The 26583-nt window shown below is 28.7% G+C and overlaps 1 protein-coding gene across 5 annotated transcripts in view; it reads right to left on the reverse strand.

Annotated features, from left to right (window-relative positions):
• LOC113552644 (putative uncharacterized protein DDB_G0291608) overlaps positions 1–26583 on the reverse strand; it is a 95776-nt gene that overhangs the window by 29602 nt on the left and 39591 nt on the right. For all 5 annotated transcript variants that reach the window (XM_026955494.1, XM_026955500.1, XM_026955504.1 and 2 more), the window contains one exon: positions 8024–8309. In XM_026955494.1, the coding sequence (XP_026811295.1) occupies positions 8024–8309 (286 nt within the window). The remainder of the gene's footprint in view (positions 1–8023; positions 8310–26583) is intronic.

Consider the following 26583-nt stretch of genomic DNA (forward strand, 5'->3'; position numbering starts at 1 on the left):
TGGTGGTTTTTATTTTTATATTTACCTACTTTTATTTGGTTTATATTATATTTTTTTATTTTTTACGGCGATGTTTAAAGTGTAGTGTTCGACAAAACGGTGTTAATACCGGCGACAGAGTCGAGGTGACGGAATGGTAGATAGTATATATATATTTGATATTTTATATGGCACAAGAAAGGCGGATGAGATCCAATATAATGGTGAGTGAACTAAATAAAATAAAAAAATAAAATGACAAATTGCTATCACGAAACCCCTTTGTATGTATGTGTGTGTGTGTGACAATAATAAAAATAAGAAAACAGTTACCGTTACGAGATAAATCGATTGTGCAGCTCCTCTCCATTAGAGATGAAATTTATTATTTCATAACATGTACATAACTCACTCCATATATATATATATAGAGAGAGAGAGAGAGATGAGCAGGATGAATGGAGGCACACTTCCTATCAAGAGTTCTTACGTGCTGACGCGCGATTGACGGTTATTGGTATAGTGAGACACAGCATATGTAAAGAAATTATAGTTTGCAAAACAATATATTAATCGCTTCAAATTCTCGTAAAAACTATTTCTGTTATTTTGTACTCAAGTTGTATGTCAACTGTCAAGTATACACTATAACGAGGATCTGGAATCGAAAAAAATTAATAAGTTTGCCTTTTTTACATAAAGTGCACTTGAGGGATAAACAGTTATTATTATTATTAAAAACTACAATATTTTTAAATATTAATTAATTTATTTATTTAATACAATTTAAAATAACCTATATACGTCTATTATTACGTTTCTGAGCAGTAAAAATACTTTAACATAAAACTTCGAGAGCAGAAAAATAAAAATACTTTTAATAATAGGCGCTAAATGAAATTAAAAATAAGTTGTAGTAAAGCGGAAATTTTAAAATATCGAAAATGCATGTGTACATTTATTTAATAAAATATTTAAAATTCTATAATGATAAAATTGGATATTTAAACAAAAAATAACGATCTTTCCAAAAACCATTTTAGTTTTTTGTTATTGTAATTCAAAAAATATTAATTGTAGTGGCTAGAAACTTTTCACCATTACGTAATATATTATTTTCTACATCTATGCAATATTTTTTAAAAAAATATTTAGAATAATTTTAAGCTATACCATGAACATATTCTCACTGTTTCAATGTTGCATTGAAATTTACTTATAAATTAACAAAAATGCATTATTAAGCAATATTTATAATTATTATTATATGCTATATGGGATATTTTTAACCAAAATAGTTCAATATAACATATTACTATAATATGTACTACTTATGAAAACGAAAAATGAATATATAGAGGTTTTTTTCATTTTTGGATTCATATAAATATATAATTTTTAAAAATCGATAAAAAGTCAAAAAATAATATAATAAGTAAAAAATTAAACATAATAAAAGTAGGTAACTTGATTTACTTTGGCCATCCATCGTATGAGAAACAAATACCTACTCATCCGAACAATTACGCAGATATGTTATTATATGCGTTCCTATAAAATAGACGAGAAAGTTTTAACCGAACTTTCTAAGGTAGTGCTATATTATTATGGCTTTAGAATTCAAATTATAATCTACGGTATTTCTGAAAATTAGACTTTACCATGCAATTGTTCAAAAAATATATTAGAAAATAAAACTCAACTAGGTCATACTATTTTTGCGTGCACAAATACAACCCCCAGAACACGTTTTATTTTTCAAATCGCGTGTGTGGAAATACAAAAATCGTTATTTTATCAAACAAAACCATTTTCCGTTCATTATAGCTTCACGATGTTTTATACAATAATTATTATTATTTCCATATAATTATTAATTATTACAGATTGCTAATTGTTTGTGGTCTGTTTAATTATTATTATTAATAATACATTTTAAGCAATAAGTATAGAAAGAAATGAACAAATTGCTCGTATAGTTGTAAATGTTAGAAGCTACATTAAAATTGAGTATCTAGTTACAAGATATAAGATACAATGGAAAATTGTAACTGATTACAAATTACATTTACAATAACTTAGTTACATTTTAGTTACGAATAAAGTTTCATAATTATTTATGTTCATAACTTTAAGAAAATTATAATAGCTAAATATTTGTTTGTATAAAGCGGATAGGAATCGTAAGAAAAATATATTTTAGTAAGTTACAAGTCAGTAAGTCACAGCTAAAATTAAAATGTATTAAAATTGAAATTAATTAAAACATTGGTTACAAAATATTATAAGCTATAATAAGTTTTTATAATAAATGTATGATTAGATAATCATATAATATATAATAATATAATATTGACACAAAACGTGGATAACGGCATTAACATTAGGAGAATACATTTATACACCAATATTATATTATTAAATTATTTACTATTAGGTAATATTACTATTTTTTTCTTAACTAACTTTCATATTGATAAAAAAAATAAAATAATAAAATATAAAAAGTATTTCAATTTTTAAAAATTACAAATTAAGTTATATTTATATAGTAGTTTTTAAATTACGTAACTGATTACAAGTTACAATTGTACCTATCTTGATTACGTAACATTAATGCATGTGACTGATTAATGACAAACACTATCTGGTTATAAGTAGTATACAAAATATTTACACATAATCACCATTATAATATATTATAAAGTTCTAATGCGATTCACGAAAAGTTCTTGTATATAGAAATTTTGATTTTATGTTTCGCTACCTAAGATTTATCTTATAAATATTTTCTTTCTCTAAACCACTCAGATTGGATTTTACAAAATATACGAATACAACTAAACACTAAATTAATCATAATCAAAATAAAAATTTTCATCCAAACACTGCGTCTTCCACTTTAATACTCTGTTCATAAATAATAAGGCGAGTTTACAACCATGTGTGATTTATTTATTTGTGTGCTTCTGTCATCACTTTTGAAGCAGTAAAAATAGATCAATTTTCTACTTGGAGGATAGTTTCTGATTGAAAATTCTCAGTACTTTTCAATATAATTATAAAAATTACAGAAAATCCGAAATATTCAAGCAAAACCAAAAGACTTAAATTTTCATACCAAACATTTATGGAGCGCTTAATAGTTATGATTAAAATATTTTAAATTTTTAAAAATTATTTTTTAGAGAGAAATTTATAATGTTTCCATTTTAAAAATGTTTGCTTGAAAATTTAGTTATACAAGGTTGTGATAAATAAGTCTAATACAATTCTAAAAAATATCAAAAATACATAAAAACCATATATTTTTTAAAACATTTGAAGCTTAAATTTTGATAACATCGACCATTAAACAAAAAACGATTTTTGATAAATTTTAAAATATTTAGATTAATTTTAGGTTATTTAAATAAAATACTAATTCACCATTCTACGGAACGTGGTATTAACTTATAAGTTTATAATAGTTATTTCTACATAATAAATGCAACATTTTTGGAAACATTTACTTCAATACACCACAATACTTATTTAAATAACTATAATAGTAATATAATTAATTTATAAAAATAAATAATAAAATAACTTGCTTAGACTCTAAAAGTTATTTTTGGTATGTGATTTGTAATAATTTAATACAAATTTAGCACATCAATAATCAACACCAACTCAATGAAGAGATACACTCAAAACTATTATTTTGTTGATACTTTACACTTACTATCGTTGTGTAAATAATCATTGCGCAAAATGTACCTACTTTTATATGAATTGTGAAACGGTTTAGAAATAGATCTACCACGTAACTAGGCGCTATGACATATAATCTATACCATATATTATTATAATACTCGTTTACACATTATCGGCACGTGTCACTGACCAAAATGTGAACGAAAAAATTGTATGCATAATGCTGCCACAACTACTTTACGGTTATAATATTATTACGATCAACGGACGTTTCTCTCACGGCATTTTATGTTTATGAAAAAATTTAACAAAAACATTAATTTATTGACACCATACAATGATTATATATTATATTATATAATCACGTAATCTATTAAATAATATAATACTTAATTTGCCATAACAAAAGAACGAGCAGAGACTTCATTGATTTTGTTATAAAAATATTTTAACTACCTACTTTATAATGATAATATACCTATATGGCTATATACCGTAGTCATTTTGGAATAATGATTTTACTCATCAATCAGTTAACTATTATTGAATTATAAAACTAATACGAATATTAAAAATAAAATAGATCATTATTGATATATTTTTGAGAAAAAATTAAATTATGATTCGAACAAAATGTTACAGTTATAAAATTATAATTAGAAGATATATTACAATATCTGAAATTTTTGAAAATCATAAAAAAATCTTTTGATTTTTACAAATTATGTTAATAATTAATATAAAAAGGTCCATTTTTTTTTTTTTTTTTTTGATGATGATGACGATGATTAGTGAATCAACAACATTTATAACCAGTACGATGATTATTTCCATGATTAAGCTAATTGACTTGTCACATAATGTTTTATGAAAGGAGAATTATTCAAAAATATCACACTATAAAGCCTTGTCCATAGACTTGAGGCACGTATCACAAATGGGTTATAACGAAATCGCATAATATATTATGTGACGTGTCTTTCCGCACAGGTTGGATGTATTATTTTTAACAATTAAAAAAAAAGAAATCAAATTCTATTTTTGTTTTCACGTTATATACTCACCACATGTACCGTATTTTAATTGTGTTCCGAACAAAGAAATAAATTACATAATAAAATGCGTATACATGTGTTCGTATGCAATATTTAAGGAGTGTTAGAAGAGTATCAAACTTATATAATATTTATAATATTATAATAGTATATATTAACTTTAAACGTTTGCAAAACTGCATATTAAAAACGATTTTTTTTTTTTTTATTTTATACAGTTTAACTGAGTACTTATGCAATATAGGTATAAATAGTAGGGTTTGGTATTAATAACAGTCGGGCATTTTTTTGAAAATAAATTGCGTTCGCACCATGGAAAATAATATAATTATTTTATCTATTTCTCGCTGTTCTATTTCATCATGCTCGTCGTCAATGATCATTTGTGATGTGTTGTTTTAAATGCTCACGGGCACTGAAATGAATGTACACGAAAGCTTTTACCGAAAACGCACAAACACATGCCGCTACCACACCGATGTATATCATCATTACCCGTATATAGTCCATATCAATGATATTCTCGTAATATAGGAATGTCAAGAAAACACTACAACAACGGTGGCGTATGGTGGAGATCGACGTCGGCCGCGGACCGTGTGTGTTTTTATCTGTATCGTGGGTACGTGTTTATGTTTGAGAAGCGTATCGGTTTTTCAATCAAAGACCAACAGCGACCACTTATAAAGAAAAAAATGTATACTACTTACATATTTTATACTCCGTTACACAATAATATATAATGAAATTGTATAGATATATCATATTCTGATACATTTTACTGAATATAATCGCTCTTAAAGAAAAATAAAAAATAATTATTTTATAATATACGTAGCACCTACTGACGTCGGTCTTATTTAAATTATTAAGAAAAAAGTTTTTAAAGTTACCCAAACAAAATCTTGTGTTATATAACATTATTATATAAGCACTGCGACGTAATGATGAACGTATTTGTTTCTTTATTTACAATGAAAACCAACAATTATTGAGAATGGGGAGGAGGTTGTTCAGATGATACTAGCTTTTGACTAAGTTTATACAGAGCTTTTATCCAAGTGGTGACCTAGCTGAACATTTAATTTTATAAATTAATTAATTTCTAGGTACACGTGTACATGTACATAGCACAGTGGTAGCGAGAACATTTTTTCTATGAAGCAACTATTTAAAATAAGTACTAGCACCTACCAATAGCTTCCGTGTTAATGTGGAAGACTGGGTAAACCAACATACAACCCCAATTCATTATAGTAAAGTAATTCATAAATTATTTGTAAATTATATATGCGCCTGTAATCATTATAAGTTCCCAACCCCCTTTAATATACAGCAATCATTTCATAAAATTCACGATGCCATTAAATATGGAAGTTTCATAATGGAACTAATAGTTGACTAATTATAATATTTTAAAGTTTGTTTAGTAGAGATTGGGGATAATAGATATTCAATTTGCTTATTCAACTTCTTGGCCCATTATATCTTTCTATTAAAAATAACTTTAATTACATAAGCTATTTGTTTAAAATAATACATTAACAAACATTAAAATATTAATAAAATATTTATTTTGAAAATCAAAACTTGGGAAAGTCTATATAAGTGTACGAGTACATAAATCTCATGTATCAACTAATCTCTTATTAGAATTGACATAGAGTAATCAAACACAATTGTGAAGTAGTTCGTAAAAGTAAGCAGAAATCTCAAAGTACAATAATTATAAATAATTTTATATTGACGGATTACAGTTACAGAGAACATGCGTGATGACCTATAGTTATACTTGATATTTAGACAAAATTATGAAATTAAATATTGGAAAAATTGTTAAAATTAGATATTTTCTGATATGCTTTTAATTAAAAAAAATAAAAAACTGTAAACTTATGTATATGTATATATATATATATATTTAATATTTATACATCAATAATATAAAACATGTCAGTATTATTTTTTATAAGTATATGACGTGAGTACTACGAGTATATAGGTAGCCTAATGTATGTATGAATACGAAACCGTTATAAAAGTATGATAAATACAGGTGGGGATCGCAGTCTTCCATAATAATCATGACAATCGTATTTATTGGTGTCAATAAAATAGCAATTATAAGCACCAACTATATTTAATATACATATATTATACAAAGAATATTGATGATTTCCGGGAAATGTAATTCAACACTGTCGAAAAGTATTCGAAGTATTGGACGCATTATTTTTAACACGCAATGCTATTACTGTAGCGTCTGATTGATGCTGACATAACACTATCTGAGCTTCACACTTTACAACGAATAAAGGCTTTTATGGTAATCATCTATGTATGTATAAGTATATTGTATTGTTTAGTATATTGTACACGACGTTTTCAGAATAAACGATATATTACAATACGCCGCGGAATATTGTACATAAGCGCGATCGGTCTGCCATTTAACGGGTAACTCAAACATCAAAACTAGACAATTTAATAATAATAATAATATATACTAACAAATAACATTTTTTTTATTTGAAACAATTTTTGACGATAAATTTACCATAAATCCGTTTATGATACGTGTCTTAAAAAAAATCCTTCTTCGAAAATTACAGTAAACTTTAAATAAAATATAATATTACCAACCCGTATCACAGAAGACACACGCGTTGAATAAACATAACACATTATACATCTATATTATGACATACATACACGAGTATTAATGTTATGTACAGTGTGCCTGTAAAAACGACGACGTATTGTTGTTCGCATCGAGTTTAAACGAGGGTAAAAAAAATTGAAGAGAAAAAACCTGGGGACGTGCACTGCAGTGAACGACGAATTCCAACGAAAGGAAGAAAAGGGGATGACCCCCCTCCCCAAATCCCACTTAAGTGTTTTATCGTATATACATAATATATATACGCACTTGTATATGTGTATAATGCATATTATAGAACAGCATGACAATAACAAGTCCTCCTCTAGTGATTGTGTATATACTCATGCTGCGACCTATATACATATTATACATTTATGCATATAATGTGCAATTAAATATATTTATATATATATACGTATATACACTGTGTCTCTAGACACTCCGAGGGTGGTATGTATATATTATATGATAATAATAGCCAAAGATTATAGGAGAGTATATAATATACACTATATACTCGTATATTATGTAATATATTACATCGGTGTAGTATTATTATTGGTGCGATATATAATATAATAATAATAATGAATGCAAGAATATTTATGTATATGTAAGTATAGGTACTCACTGAGTGTAGCGTTGTTGAGTTTAGTCTGGTCCACTTGACCTCTGAGCGCCCGGAGCTTGCGGAGCTTTTGTTCCTGAGCCTCGACCCGATCCCGGAGGCGGCGGAGCCTTTCGTGCTCCGCCGCCACCTGATGGTGCTTGGTGTCATGTTGTTTCAGGTAACGGAGCCGCTGTTCTTTGGCAGCCAACAGCTGCCGCTGTGACTCGATCTGATGCTGTTGCCGGCACGCCATCTCTTCCAGCTCCCGAACCGTCAGTTCTGTGCCTGTTTCTCCCGACGTCGGTAACTGCAAAATATTTCAAGTAAATTATTTTTTCTTTTTTTTTTTCTAAGAGCTATCTTATCAATCTCCCACTACTATCTTCGACCATAAAGAATTCGAGTAATCAACCATCAACCACCTTGGTCTTCTACGGTATTGTAAAACTACATATGAATAAATATCCAGTTGTATCTCATTAATCAAGATCGAGACCGGGCTCAGAAAAATAGTCGTCGTGCGAAAAACAAAATGCAACGTCACTCACTGCCAGGCTGAATACCGTTGACTAAAGATAATGCACCAATTAAACATAGGGTATACAATTATTTATTTTTATTTTCATAACACCGATATTAAATCAGAATCGCTTATAGTATTTGTATCGGCAACGACGTGTGCTTTATTCGGGTTGGTCTCTTTGTTTTGTTTGGATTTCGTTTTTTTTTTTTTACCGTTCATTATTTTTACATGCCTTTTAAAACGTTTTACGCGTGAACCGTATACACAGAAAATGTAAATATGATATAGTATGATAATGCACATTATATTATATTATTATATGGATTTAACACTATAAATACACCGTTACTCGACGACGCCGTGTCCATGTTGAATCCATTAACCGCGGCATATTATCAATATGTGGCTTTTGGTCCCAACCCACGGGCACCGACCGTATAAAAACAACTAATAAAAGTCAATTTCCGTTCGTAATCTTACGCATAAACCTATACGTAAAAATTTGACCTCGTACTAATAATAATACCTACTTAATATAATAATAGCAGACAAACCGAGCAACGGAGCATAGATAATCGATATGGATGAAGTAATAATAATGACGAGTTCTCCGACGTCTTCGGAACGTGTTAATATGCCAAATTACTCATAGGTTAACATGACCTAACCAAACCCATAATACTATTCGAAAATTGCCCTCGATGTAATCACCATGTTTTTGACTTGTGTGACAATAACCTCAGTGATGTTTACAGATTTTAACGAAGACAACCGGCAGCATAATCGGTAACTGCACTTCTAATCTACGTAATGGTATGTATACGACATATGGATGTGATCTTGACGAAAATTTACCGTTCGTCGATGGTCGAACTCCACAACAATGTACCCACTTAATATTAGTGAACGGTGTACACTGTACACTATAACAACACATTAACAATACTCGAATCCTCGCGGTTATTTTCAGAGAGAAAGAGAGAGAGAGAGAGTGTAAGGAAATAAAACATCGCTAACAATAATAATAATAATTTCACACACACACGAACCACTCGTGTGCTTAATGAAAAACATCGTCAAGTGAAATAACTTCACATATGTTATTATTACGAAACAAAGCATACATGTATAGTATACGAACTATTAGTTTGCACTGAATATATACATCACGCATACCTATATATACATAAAATATTTTTCTTCTACCATAATAATTAAAAAACGCATTTTGAAGAGTAAATCCGAGTATATAATACTATAATATCATATCCATTATATATATATATATATATATAGGGTGACACCCACTGAGATTTCCTTTTTTCTAGTGGTTACTCTATAAAAAAAAAATACCTTGAACATAACATGTGTAGTTATATGATCAATAAACCTGCAAATACGCAACGTAGAGTAATTTATATTTTACTATGGTTTGAGATTTAAATCAAAACAAAAATGGTCCGATCCCTAAAGCGCTAATAATCTCTACTTTAATTATAAAAATATAAAAAAGTGTATGAAATAATATTAAAGCTATTCTGCCGTTAATAGTTATAACGGTTATATAACGTACGAGTTTCACAGGGATGGATATCTATAACGGCTACTAAATGAGCCGGTGGTGTGAGTACATATTTCATCACAAACGACATCGACAGTTGTTAACTATACGCCTGTCGTTCTTTAAATTGTTTTTTTTATTATTATTATTATTATACATAATGGGTTGTTTTTTGCATCACATTTTCTAACATTAAATTTATGAAAAACTTAATTGAACGGAAAAGCAAAAAAAAACACAACCGTTACAACGCTAAGTGTTTATTTAATTAAAACGTGTATGTAATACACTTTTAACAAAGTAATCTCATTGTCTTATTGATTATGAACAGTTTCAAGATGACAGTAAATATCAAATAGATAAACATTTGATGACACAAAACTATTAATAATTAAACCACATTTAGCAGATTTTTTCCTTTTCTTCACGTCCTCAAGTGTAAAAATAAATACCATTTCAATAACACAAAACGGATTCTGAAACCACGAGTAACCCGGTATATATTATTTATGTATAAATATAGGTAACTAACTGTATGTACATTTATACCTATACGTATACTCAATACGTATGTGTTTTACTTTTGATTGATTACGCTAGCGGGCTTCAATATACCACGTAAGTCGATCGGTCACGGACTGGCGAGTTTTGGTTTGCAATAATTTACTTATGGAGTTCCGGGTCAGGGCAAATGGCGAATGGTGATGAGGAAGCAACGAAAATAAAATGCTATGGTTAATAACACGGTTTGTGAACACACAAGTCTATATAGAATTATAGCATATTGTACATATGCTTATGTGTGAGGTCATAGCAGGCGCCAAAGTTGTTCTACCTAAGATTATACTATTATAATAAAAAACGAATAAAATAATATAGACGATTTAAAAAATAAAAATAAATAATTATAAAACAATAAAATTACTGATATAAATAAAAAAATAACTCTCATGTTAAAATTGTCAAAACCTCAACATTAGTGAGGTATGCTCACTATTACACTGACTAAATATAAAACAGCACTTTATGGATGAAAAGGATGCTGCGTGGTGCATAACTCAAACAAATATGAGCGTTTGTAAATATACAGGGTAGTTGTGTTTTTTTTTTTTTTTTGTCATATGATGGACAATTAATGTATTGACATACATATGGATATGACTATCCATGTAAACTTATGCGCTTTTACTATTTTTTTTTTATTATTTTTTTTTTTATTATTATTGAATTGGATGAAAAGATGAACACGTTTGAATATAATACAGCAAAAAGTGTATTTTTTGATTCTCGACATAAATGATGTCATTAAAAAAATAAAAACGAGCATAAAAAACCGCAACACTTTTCAAAATACTGCACCGCGTCAATAGGATGACGTTGAACAAACACTAAACACCATTTCGTACATATGAAAGGCATTATAATATCAGCTATTACATTATACTGGCGGAGGAAATACGTTTGTCGTCAAACGGTACGGAACAAAATAATTCGAACGTATGCGGCAATATTCCTACAGTGGTAATTCATGAATAAATCGAATGATGGTATTTTAAAAAGAATATACAAACCGAATAAAAACCCGAATAAAATATCTGTGTATTTGTATTATATACGAAATTTCGAAGTGTATGAACGTTCGAGATAAGACCACGCGACTAAATAAAAATCAATTCGATTGAAAAAAAAATACTCTTATGCGCATACAAACCGTTTTTATTACATTATTTAATTATCTAAATATATTATACAGTTAGAAAACAAAATATGTGTATGAAACCTGAAAGTAGACACACACAAAAGAATTTGATAATCGTGAAATACATAGCAGACATATAGTTTCTAAATACCTAGATAATATATTATGTGTTATGTATAAGTGCCCCTCTTCTTCTGATGACAATTGGGTAAATCCGGCATGCGGAGTTCTCACAACTGACGCACACGCCGCAGACGTTTTCTCGAGCTATTTTCTTTTATTTCCATCCAATTTAATTCGTTAGAGTGTTTTCTGTTATTTATTTTATAATCCGAGGGGATTGGACTATTGGGGTATTGGCCATAAACCCACAACTACACGTATGGAGCACGCGATTATGTGTGTAAAATTGCCTGATATTGTCACCTCCAAACGCGCCCCTCTCCTTAAAAGGTATCTATCGCAGGTGTGTATTTACCGCAAATAAATATTTTATTCATAATAGGCATATATGTTCAAATACTAAGGTGGTACGTTGGAAAGAAACACACCAACATAAATCAAGCTCAGCACCCTCATGAATGTGTGTGTGTGTGTGTGTGTGTGTGTGTGCAAACGCGAGTAAACGTTTTTGAAAATCCCGAGGGTGTGCTTTCATGTAAATCCATTTTCACGTGATGTTTTTCTGAAAACCCATCTTCAACCGCAATGGATAGACATAATGCATATTATTTTAGTGTCGACCGCAATGGTGAGAATAATTTAAATTTATATAATTTTATGTGATATAATATAAGTATACATTATAAAAATATTGTCGGTCTTAATTTATAGCCATCGTGAATTAAAACGACTCGCGACTGCGAGACAAACGACGGTTCAAAATACATTCCAACTCATTATTGCGCGAACGTAAAAAAAAAATACAAACTCGACAGAAACCTTAAAAAGACAATCGGTGAAACCTTAAAAATAAAATAGTCACGAACGATTCAACTTTACTGGTATATACCCGTGAAAAATATAAAACTAATATAATAATAATGCATAACAATCATATAATATAAATATAACTGAAACTTTATTATTATACTACCCCTCCACCGTCGGGTTTTCCGTTTAAAATATACCGTTGTGTGTACCCGGAATCGATTACGGCTCTCTGTAATTGTTAATTGCAGAACTCGTACTTGTTAATTATTATCACGATCACACGTAACTAGTCACGTGGTATACATTATAATATATAATAATGTGTACGTATATTCGACCTTTAATTGAAGCCTAATATTTGTCAGGTACAATTTGAATACTACCACCGCAGCCGCCCCGCAGTGATTTTGCATGCTGTTGACCAATCGGCCGAAGCTGTTCGTGACTACAATAACCATTATTACAGTACTAGTTTAATGCATTTCATTATAGATAATACGTACATATAGCTTGATAACTTTAAAGCCGGCCCGTATATGGGAAATTTATCTGATGGTAACAATGTTCTATTGATAGAGTTTGGTAAAAAAAAGTATTTATTTTGATTCAGATTTATGCATATGACTGCAATTGTCCATTAATATAATACAACGTATTATACGAGGAAGATGGACATTTAAAAATAATAATAAAATACCAACGCATTTTATATTTCATAATAATAAATTAATAACTATAATAATAATATACTACGTTATAGCGACACGCAAACATCGAACATCGTTTTCAATTATAAAATAGGTAAAGATGAAAGACAAATAAAATCCTGTCATACCTAGGGGCAGAAAAAAGTTCAAAAACTAAAACGAATCGAACCGAAATGCGTTATTAAATTTGGAATCCGTACGTCGTAGCGCTCACACGCACACATTATAGCTGCGAGTTCGTTACGCGACCAATCATGAGATGTCAAACGAACGATGGTAACAAAAATAATATAAATACACGTCTTAGGATTCTTGGTATTTCGTATCCAAACTGTAATCCAAGTAGTAATACGACTCGTTTAATAAATGTCTGGTCGGTAAGAAGAGAAAAGAAAAAATATGTCCCTGCTAGTAAAGTAGTAAAATATATATATTGTACAAACAAATTAGTCGAAACGTCAATAACTTTTCGGCTTTTCTCGGTGGACAGCCCAATGCGTCTATGCGAGCAACGATTTCTTATGCATCTATATATCATACTACTGTATATGTCAAAACATAAATGTTGACCCATAAAAAACAATATAGCGTATTATATAGTAGACTGCATGTATAAGGGGAAGCGGGTTCACACGCGATAATAGTCTTTACACCGAAGTGATATTTTTTTCACTGGTGTGCGCCTTAGTCGTTGTTTCGATTCAAGGTTGGACCATTGATTTTTACAACCCACGACCAAATAATATCACCAAATGGCAAATATACATACATATGTCATACATATTATATATATTAACAACGATCAAATTGCGGTGAAAAAAAAATATACTAAAAATGAATATTTGAAACGGTTCTTTAGAATGCTACATTTAAATTCTATATAACTGGCACATTATATTATTATGAATTATTTAGCATTCCTTCAACGTCAACGACGATTCCCGTCTCTCGTAGTCATAATCAATTGAATAAAAAAGGTATTATGATAATATTATGTTAAACATTACGTCGAATTGAAAGTGAATGTATTCTTCGCGAGTGACTATAGTAAAGTGGAGTTCGTTTTATCTTTCGAAATTTATGTTTACGTAATAATATAATATATTTAAATTATAATACACTGTTAGTAAAAAAATAAAACACATGGCGAATAAAATATAATTTTCTCATTAAATATTTACGTACCACCAGAAAGATGAGCGCCGTTGTATAAATGTACATCGTACAGTCGTACAGGTAAAATAAAAATTAATTAGGGCTCTGGATATAGTAAACTATAAAACACAACACGTACAATGCATTTAAAATGAAAAAACAATTATTTTTATATTCCTTATTTAAAAATACATGACTGAGTGAAAGAATGTAAACAATGAATTAAGAAAAAGTCTAAGATAACTAACAACTAATATTTTTAAATGCTTTGCATGTACAATTTATACACAACTTTTATTGCTATAACATATTTAATTTTGGTATATTACCGAAAACACTGAAGATACACGCATACTAAAATATAAAAACTAATAATCTGTTATCTATTATAGTAACTCATTAAACAAATAACATGAAATTAAAAACGGACTTTACATAATAAGTATGTATTTGTATACATCATATTATTATGCAACCAAATAAAATATCATGATTCGAGGTGTGTCGAGTTAAGAATTTGAAAAATTTCTGTCTCTTCTCACTGCTGTCTCACACCAATATTATAAACTCATATTATTATTGTTGATGTTATTATTATGGGTACTATATTTTACTTGCCGACATATTTTCAGCCAATAACTTTGAACGGCCGGCACTCTATTTCGACGACGTTTTCTGGTCGTCCCATCTCTTGGAATCGTCCTCACAACCCACCAGAGGATACATTTTCTGTAGTACCACGCCATGTCCGTGCGTTTAAAAAACAGCTAAAGTGAGAAGCTTTCGTTTCGTCTAGACCTATTTATTTTTTAACATGAAAAACCTTGAGCGTTTATACGAGCCATTTAATTTTACACCCCCCTCGTCTAGTGCGAGGCTTTTACGGCGATTCAAAAACAAGCGATTCATTCATGTCTCCCAATTCGTAAAAACTATTACATATCGTAGTACACACTTAAAGTGGTTATCAATATTTAACTAACTTCTTGAATCCATTAAGTTGGTGGAAACACTTAAAACAATTGTGAAACCCGCTCGACGAAAGCTCGACGAGAATATTAGATAACGAACTCGACTTAGAAAACATACATTTTTCATATTTCATTCTTCTTCGTCTTCACGAAATTGTTTATAATATAATACATTGAATTTTACAAAGCGCATAGTACATACATACATATAGTTGTGCCTAAATAGAATAATATCCTATATCAACTTCTGTAATTACGCAAACAATTTAAATGAAACATCATAGTTTTGATGTAAAACAATTGAGATGGTTGGAGTGTAGATGAAACCTTTTGAAAGTGACAGCGACAAGGGCATTTTGTAAACTCATATTAAACCTAGTAGATACCCTACAATATTATTATTATTATTATTATAATTTTAGAAATTGTATTATCAATATTATTACGTATAACTTGTTGCAATATATTTTACAGCGGGTATAGGATTATATTATATATTTTGCACAGATTACGTCCGTGTTTTTCGTATAATATCCGCCTAAAAAAACGTTGTTGGGACGGAATACAAACAGAATATTTGCGCAACAAGCCGTATCGTGTAAGAATAATTCCCAAAATAAAACATTACATAAATAAAATGTAAATATCGATTAAAAAAAAAGATAAAAAATGTTTTATTTCCAATAATATATAATAAATAATTGTTACTTGACTGAGCAATATAAAATTGTACAGCAAGTCATATTATTATTATATACATAGAGAGAGTATTTAGTTAATTGAAACAATTAAAGTGAAATAACGATTATATTATGAAATATGCATAGATACATTAATAATTAACTCCACTATATGTACGTATATTTTGTGAAGAATAATTATAGAATGAAAATTTAATATGAACAATGAAAGAATTCGATGAATTCGAAAAAAAATCTTTTTTAACGATTTTCTATATCTTAGACATGTTTGGTAAACAATATGTTAAAATGAAACTATTTCTATGAAAAGTAAGTTTTGTAAACTGTCAAGAATGATGGACGACATATTATTACATAATGATTATAATATAAATTTTCGTTTGTTGACGTTGCGCTGATAACAAATATAAAATCCATAACGTTAATACAAATTGACAATTTAAAATAAATAACATAATAATTATACAGACTTTTATTCTGCGTCGATGTATTATAAAAATTGATTAAAATAAGTTAATCGCTCCGTCCTATTTTAATATATCCATGAAAAGAATTGCCGACCATACGCTTGTATTTCAGATGGATCGTAAAAAATACTTTATTTTTATTTATCTTATCTTAAATATATGTATATACTTGGCGTGAAAAAACTTAGTTATTATATGTAAGACGAAAAAAGGTCGTGTTCGTCTGTGCGTCACTGGTGTCTTGCGATTAAAATAAAATAAAAAAACTTTCGCCCGGACGACAAGCTGTTGCACGCGCAGAGAATACGAAAGTATTGAACTGGTCCAATTTTTCTCGTCTCGACTTCCTCGCAATATAAATTACACATTTGAGAAAAAAAAAACGTTCATTTCGTCTATATTACAATATAATAATAATAATAATAATATGTTATTTATTTTACAGTGGTGGCTAATAAGAAATAGAAGAAAGTATATTCAGGGTATTAGAAATATAAGCATCTACCAATCTCTCCATGTAAACTAAATCGATTTCCTCGAGAGTAGAACAAAAAAATCTAAGACAAAATATCGAGAGAAAAAGGAATTTCGTCATTTAACAAGCAGAATTGTTATAAACTACTGATGACGGAGAGATGTTAGCAAATTTGGTCGTATATTAAATGACAGAGAATGATTTCGAATGACTACTAAAAATTAAACGCATCCGTATCACCTCTCTCACTCGCATACACGTGCACAGACGTTAAAATGATAGCACGCTGCTAAGAAGAAACACTAAGGAACAATAAAATTATTATTATTTGTCTGGAAATTTTACCACTGTGTGTGTGTGTGTGTGTGTGTGTGTGTGTGTGTGTGTGTTTCTGTAATGCACCGTTACATATAGAGTGTAACAGTTGGCCAACATCGACCTAAACAATGAAACACCGTTAAACATATTAATTTATATAATATAAATAAAATGTGTACACACACAGTGCTTCGGTAATTATACCACACTCATATTCTTCTTTTAAAATTAATTTATTAAAAATTTGATTTTTTAAATTTTTAAGTATATATACTTAAAACCATTTTTTATGTCGAATTAACAATTTTTTGAGTCAAGAGAATCATTTTCTTATAATGTAAAATCTTAACTATATGATTTTTTTTATTAAATGTTGATACCTTTATTTAATTCGAATTCCAAACGCGTAGTTTTGAATCATTTAACATTGTGTACTAAGAATAATATTGATTATTTAAAATTAAAATATTATAATTTGAAAATCATAGTACTTAATTCATTTTAATTTATCAACATTTTATAAATTTTAATTTAATTACTCAATGTAAAAATAAGCATACTTGATTAATCACACTTTATATATACAAAGTATACATTTATACTACCTACAAAGTCCTGTGGAACAGAGAAATATAAGACTGTAGAAATGTTAAGGGTCGGAAGATAGTATCCGGAGTGAAAATCAGACCGACAAAGGTGATGGCGAATGGATCGGGGAGACTAAAGGCAAAAGAGAAAATTCAGTCGTAAAATACCAGATCGCGTAAAGCACGTTTTTACGATGCAACCTAGTCTAATAACGCGTGGCAAAAGCATCACTCGAATGATAATGTGAATAGAGGGATGTCAGAAAAAATATTAAACGACAACAAACTCTTCCTCGAGGCTTTTTCTGGAGAACTCCATCTACTCTGACCCTTGATTGTAGGGAAAAAACTATGGCTGACGTCCAACGGTTAACCTTTCGTCCGTGCCTACCTACACACATCGTGGCCCACGCATGTATTGTACTATTTTTTTCAAAATACCGTTGAGACTAAATAATTTATAGCTTAGAGCCTTAATATACATACATTATTCATATAAACATATACAAAGCAAGAGAGAGAAAGAAAGTGGATTGAGTTGCAGAGAGCGTAAATCAACACGCGATGTTCTCCACAACCGGCTAGTAATTGCGTGTACAATAATATTATATTATATTTGTCATAAATGCAGTAAAAGATGAAAATTCTTACGAAAAGAAAAAAATTTAAATTATTATAATACTTATAATTTTTTACATAGGTAGTACATTAACGTTATAACGCTAATTGAAACAGGAAGAATATTATATAATATAATCAGGTAATATACAGCACGTATAGTATAATAACGTAAATATATAATACGTTTACACATTAATGCCTTTTCAAGATAGATGTAATTTAAAATAATAATTTCATTATTAAAATTATATTAATTTACATTTATTTTTGTATTGTTCGCAGCAATAATTGTATTGTTTCCGCTGACGACTAAACACGACACACGCGCTCGAGCAAGAATGCACAGAATAATAATACTAAACCTATTCGTGTTTCTTTTTTTCGTGGACACGGGTCAAATGGTATACAGAAGGGGGGGGACTATGATGATGTCGTTCTACGCATATTGCTATTTAGAGCAATATAATAATATACAACGATAATAGTTTAATAGTAATTACAGTCGCGGCATAACCGCTTGTATATATATGTATATACAACGCATTTATACGTAGCTATATTATAATATAATATAGAGCTTCAGTTAGGTTATGGGGACAACGTCAATTATTAGGTAATTTGTTTGTCCGCGTGATTGATTAAGGTGTATAGAAATTAAGCACATCCGGTCAACGACGGCGACTGCTGTGGTGCCAGAAGATTTGCGTTGCAAATGTGCTTTGTGAAAAATAAAAATGTAAAGAATAAATCTGGCCAACGCGCAACGTCGATTATCATTTAGTCGTTAGTCACTATCGCGTTCCTGTATATATAGAATGTCGTATAAACGTATTCAAACGATTGAACACTAAGCAAAATTAATAATAATACATTAAAACCCATTTTAAAAAAATCTATGGTATAGACGAAGCGCGCACGTTAGTGATGTTATTAAAAACTGTAGGAAATCGTCACGGCCGAAAACGGAGGCCGATTAACGGCGAAACGATAATTTGTAGTACTCGATGGCCGTAAGAAAATCGCCGAAAAAAATGTATAATAAATAATTGTATTTCGTAATAAAAGAGTTCGTGCACGTTTGGTTCCATCAAAATCATAGATTCGTATGGAACATACATGGACATTGCATGGACCAGCGGTGATAGTTTAATATGCAGAAACTAATTTCATCAGCCAGGTTTTGTGAATATAGAAAAATATAGAATACGCTAAATGTAAACAAATAAATTAAACAGTAACGTACCGTGCGGAATTGATTTACACAGCCAATATACTATGCTTTCATCGTTTTAGAGTAGTGATTTTCAACCTCTTTAAAATAACGATCCTTAAAATAGATGTGCAATTCATCGACGAACAATATATACTTCTATACCTAGTTATTGGACTGTCCGCAAAGAGGCAGTCTTAGAAAACTGAAAGTTTCAGTCTGAAACTAGCAGTGACCGCTTGGCTGATGATTTTGTGTAGGTATTACGTAGTCATCGCCTCAAATTCCCAAAGGTACAGTATATCGTTAGTACAATAATAATATACCACGTGCCACCCGTCGACTCTAATCGTAAAAGTTTTTCAATCGTACGGCAAATAATGGCACAATATCTAATAATATGTTATTGGTGAGTGCTGCGCGGCGATGACGTTTACCGATAGACAAACAGATGGTGAAAAGGGGATAGAGAACGAGGGAGAGAGTGAAACTGTAATATTGCCAAGTGATGAAAGAACACTAAAAGACGAAATTATAAAAAAAAAAAACAGACAAAAATCCGCTTTTCTAAAAAGAAAACACCCGCGGCACCCCTATATATATATATATATTATTTATATTATATACGCAGACGGAATCATTAATATTCGTTTTGCATTAAGTATTTATATGTTCGTAGGGAAGAGAATTTAGCTGTGTGCACGCACACGTATGTACGGTATTATGATAGAGTAATGCCATTCCAACATTATACACGCACATGTTTAATGTATATAATATATTATTATGTGTAGGTTATGTATGTGTGTATAATATATGATACATTATATATGTATAAATAACAAAATACTATTATGTATGCGATATACGACGACGATTCATCGGCATTTCTTTCAACTATAGAAATTCCATCTTCGATCGCGAATACGACACCACATTAACTGCTCGTGATTCAGGGATTACGAGGAGAAAAATACAGCTTTTAACGTAGGACCTCCACGGCCGATGACCCAGTGCAATCATTTAAATCCAACTCACATCACGCGGTCACATGGTAGCGGCAAGAGTTTTCATCGCTCATACACTGTTGTAGTCATCGTCGTAACACAGAATACTGTGATAATCCTACCCGTGTATGTTTATTATTATCTTTAGTAGATGCACGTTTTATACATAAATATAATATATATATGTGTACATTTACTATATATATATACAAATATACCTGCGTGTATTTCATAATAAATTAATACACTAACTCTTCTCTCCTGTTTACCCGCTTCCCGCTTCAGCTCTTTACGGACCCTAACATAACAATATAACAATATATACATATATAAATAAACAACACAAATCCCACACTGTACCTCACCCCACATGTCCACCCATGTGTTTGTTGGAACAATCAGTTAATTATCAAAAATTATAAATGTATGAAAATAAGCAACAAATCGCTATACTGAGTAAACCTTATGTGTCATTGTGCGTGCTTTTTTTTAAATATTATAGATCAATAATATGGAATTTAAAAATGTAGATTTTTATTTTTACGCAATTTATCAATGAAAATTTTAAAATATTTAAACATGTGATTGCAAACATTATTGTCATAATTTATACACAAACGAAAATTAAACAATACTCGTAAATATATATTACAAGAATTAATAAACTGACGTATATCGTTTGAGAATGAAAACTAGAATATGTTATTAGTTATTTGTTTATTACACTATTTATCCCGGAAAAAGATCCCAAACAGCAACAATTGGGTGACTAAACACGAGGGTGTCAGAGCATAATTAGAAATCACCGTTTTATGAACACGTTTGTCTAAACAAAAGCGTCCCCAATCCGATCAAAGATATTTATAAACATTTGTATAAATATTTTATGCATATAGGTATATATTATATTTTGGAATTTTGGAATTTGTTTTACACCAATATTTCAATAAAATAAAAAATACTGAATAGAGTTCAAGAAAATAAAACTCCATTAAGTTATCATACCTTATTATTAATACCTACTTTTATAAATTATTATATTTTAGATTAGATGGGGCATTTGGGCTAGAGATATATATGTTCTTTGTCACTTTTTAGTATTTATAATATCACTTAAATAATTATATCAAAAAGTAATAAAAATCATCATACAAATATTCGTAAAAATTAAGTACCGTATAAATCTGCATTAAAATTTTCAAGGATGCTTTTGGAACTGAAATACGTGGATTTCAAATGCAGTTGCATTACGAAATCTACCTGCATACATAAAAGTGTTGTATGCTATATATATAATAGACATATAAGATATAACAAACTTTTCTTGCCAGAAATAGAATTTCATGATTTGTATATATGTATTTATACATTATATAATACGAACAAATGAAAAGGGGATAAAAACAATACGTTTTGTTTTACCATCGGTTTCTATGACGCTGACCGTAAATAAAATAATACACACACAAGCTTATTACTCTATGTATATACACACATATTGGCCGCACTTCATTATAATGTATTCATACACATATACTATGTGTACGTTTTTACGTGTTCAACATATACTATAAAAAAATGTAACAACACACTCCTGCACTACTACCACAACATTACTACTAGTATTATAACTACTACTACTACTTTTACTACTAGTGGTTGGGTTTTATTGGAGAGAAAGAACGAATAACACCACGCTGGGGAAAAGTCCCATGTCCTTTTTGATTTCATTGTTTCCATGAAAAAGGATGGAGCAACAAAACTTTATAAAGTGTCTCTGAGTCAGCTGGGAGCTTTGAGATAACCCGCTACCGGTTTTGGTTATGTGCCTTATATATAACATACCGACCTAGATCTGCGACAATTTACTTAAAGAAACTATTTATTTTTTAATTCAAAATACTACCGGATAATACCAATATGATTTTTAAATTATTTTAGCTTACATACCAAATTTTTAAGGACTTGTTTTAAATTTTTTTACACTTATATACTACACTATACTATACGTTTATATAATTATATTATTAGCGTTCAGAAAAAACAATTATAATAAATGTTTAAAATTAAATAACAATTCAAACATGATAATACTTCTATTCTGTAAGTAGCAAATAAAAATGCTAATAAAAATACTTCACAAATAATATAATATTGTACAACATATAAAAAAACAGAAGTGTTTGATGTACAGAAAACAATTTTGATAGAGTTTGATAAATATAAAGTTGTATTTACTATTTTACACTGAAAATGTATAGATTATTGGTTAATCATATTTTAAAACTTATAGCTATAAGAAGGACCTACCCTATCTGAAGAGCACAAAATTTTAAAAACACTCATATAACTATATCTATATGAAAACATTATATTTTTAATAGGTAGCTCGTCACTTATTATTATAAGTCTACAATAAAATCAATATCGAACAAAACGTTAGGTACAGAACAAGTAAGGTAAGAAGTAAGATGAGTATTTAATTATATGGAAGTCATTACCATAGGCTCACCTAAGTCGATAGAATACATCCTATAACTATAATCGATATTTTACTACTACTTCCTTTATAAATTAACTGTCACTTAGTATAAATATTGTATAGCATATCAATTATTCATTTCAATAATTCATACTAAAACGTCAGATGACAAAAATAAATAATTGTGCTCTTAATAATTCAAATACAAAGAAAAGATTTAAGTTTATCAAAATAGTAGGAGGCCAAGGAATTTGATATGAAATAAATTACAACTTATCCGATAAATGGTTAAAAGCGGATAAATCGAAATTAAGCGAAATCAAAAATACTGTTATACAATACATTTTAAATTGAAACAACACAAGTGTAGAAATCTAAAAAAAAAAAATAATGTTTACGATTCTTATTCTAAAATTAAGTAATATATAGGAAATAATTGGTTTAAGTTACGGTCGATTTTTAACAAAAAGCTAAAATTTATATTATATAAATATTTATTTTTTCGAATATATCATTTTATTAGAACAGCATATTATGCAACATTTACTGTTTATTATGTCATAAATGTAAAACAAAAATTAAAGGAAACTTTTTAAACAATGTTTTTAGTAAGATTTATTACAGTAATCTTCTTTTTAGGGAAATCTATTACAATAATACACAAGAAAAATAAAAAAAATATTTTCAGACATTTTATATTAATTGCGTTTTCGATTAAATCTTTAAGTACTGCTTTCGGATTAAATTAATCATTAAAATATTTTATAAAATCTTCAGTTTACTTTAGATATACGTTGAATTCTTAAAAGGGTAATCATGAAAAAGACCGATTTTAATTTCTAGGTTTAAACGTAATAATACGAAAGGTCCTAATAATGATTCTCATCAAAATAGTCTGTTACATAGAACGTTTAATAAAAAAAACATTGAAGTAGCTGAATTGCCTATCCAAAAACGCCTGGCAAACAACATTGTAATTACAATATAATGAATACCTATTTTTAATTTTATACATAATATTATATAATAATTAATTAAATTTAATCAGTCATTATTGTTTACGACTTTCTTCTATATTTAACATTTATTTTTTTCACATTTTGTTTTATCTCTTATTATTTTATAAATTATACGTAATTGCATAAAAACCAATAGTAAATACTAAATTGTTCACAGTAAAATATTTTTCTATCTATTATAATGGATATTATAACAGTTTTTTGTTTATTAAAAAATTTAATAATAATTAATATAATAATAATTTTAAATACTTAAATCAGTTTAAACTAACCAATTTCAACTTTACACAAAATCTATAAAAGTTAAACTTATATTATTATACTAATATAAATTATATTTATAAATATAAAAAAAAAAATGTAATTTAATTGTGTTATCATAGTCTAAAAAAACGCAACAACCTGAGTGACTTAATTAGAACGAATGGGCCGCAACGGAACTCATTTATATGCATAAAGTTGCGTTCATAAATCGCACTTTTAGGAACTGAAAGTTCATTTAAAGTTAGTGAGACTACACTGAAATAATCCATTTTAAATCCTGTTTCTATGTATATGAATTCGATCGTCAGGTAAATTCAATCGTCTTTTACAATCAGTAAAAATAATAATAAATATACAGGATATACTACCCGCGTTCATTAGCAGAACAAAAGTCTTTTTAATTAAGTTGTCTCATTTTTAATTACAATGAAATTTTATAAAAGGATGTTAGGAAGCTGCAGACATAAATTACTATAACACACTATCGTCTTTAAAAATGTACTTAATTAAAGCAATAAAAAAATGTTGTTTTTTTAAAATTTTAAAGAGAATATGTATGGAAAGTTAAATAGTTGTAGTTGAAAAATTGAAAAGAATGTAATTTATAAGATTCGCGGTATAAAAACTTAAACGAAAATCAATAATATCGGATAAATACGATATTATCATGTTCTTTTTCCCAGAAGTTTCTGATGTGGTGGTAAAGATATTAGTATATATCACAAATAGAACATTATAGTTCTAAATAAAATTCAATAAAATAACTTTCACTGATAAAGAAATATTATTCTCAAAGGACATTTTGTAAATATGATTATATTTAGAAACTACAAGAATTTTCAAGTTCCATAAACTATTCAAAGATCTATGCAACTATTTTGAAAGCATTTATTGATGTCAAACTCTCATTTTAGAGGAAATTTAACGTAATTTAGAACTTGTACTCAAGAGTATAAACGAAAACGATGATTTATATTTTAAGATATTTTCTAAAGACAAATACGTATTATAAAGCTGAGGTTTTAATGCATTCGCATCAAAACTTTCGAAAGCAACAAGAATAGAGTCATGATTTAAGGACGCATCTCTCGTTAACATACGTAAATAACTGTAGCTAAACGAACTTCTATAGCTATATTACATTGTATTATTAAATCAAATTATAATATTATTATATAAATTTAATTATTGATTATAATCATATAATGAGATAAATATACTTAATAATAAGACTAATTTTTTTTTTAATATTCAAAAACATAAAACATTTGAATCATATTAATATAATAAAAATGCATCTGGAATCATATGATTTGTTCAAAACAAAAATGTATTAACGAATGTCCAGAGTTTAGGCTCAAATAACAGTTTTTTACGTAAAAACTTCTGCAATAGAAAAAGTAGTAGTTTGATTATATCAGAATAAAATCAATAAAACCTCATGTCGTACACTTATAAAAATTGCTTTATACTACAATACGTTTAACTATTCATATATATATAATATGCGTATTTATCAAATAGTAAAACTTGTATTCATAGTATAACTTAATATACATAAATACTGTACATACTACCCAAAAAATTATAATTACAGTAGCTTACTCCCTTCCGTCAACATACCCATCAGGCGAGTTATTTGACCACACAAACATATTGTCTATCTATAAATTATACATTAAACAAATTCTTAGAAAATCAATACAAAGGTTATATACTCGATGATATAGACACAAATAGAACAGGAAAGTGTACAAAACTACATTATATAGCATTAACTAATTCAAAAAGTACCTCCCGATTATATAGGTAAAGAACATATTCAACAATTTGAATAGTGATGTTAAGAGTCTATATAAAATTCAGTCTAATAATATTGAT

The sequence above is a fragment of the Rhopalosiphum maidis genome, chromosome 1 (assembly GCF_003676215.2).
Source record: "Rhopalosiphum maidis isolate BTI-1 chromosome 1, ASM367621v3, whole genome shotgun sequence".
In the NCBI taxonomy this organism is placed as follows: Eukaryota; Metazoa; Arthropoda; class Insecta; order Hemiptera; family Aphididae; genus Rhopalosiphum; species Rhopalosiphum maidis.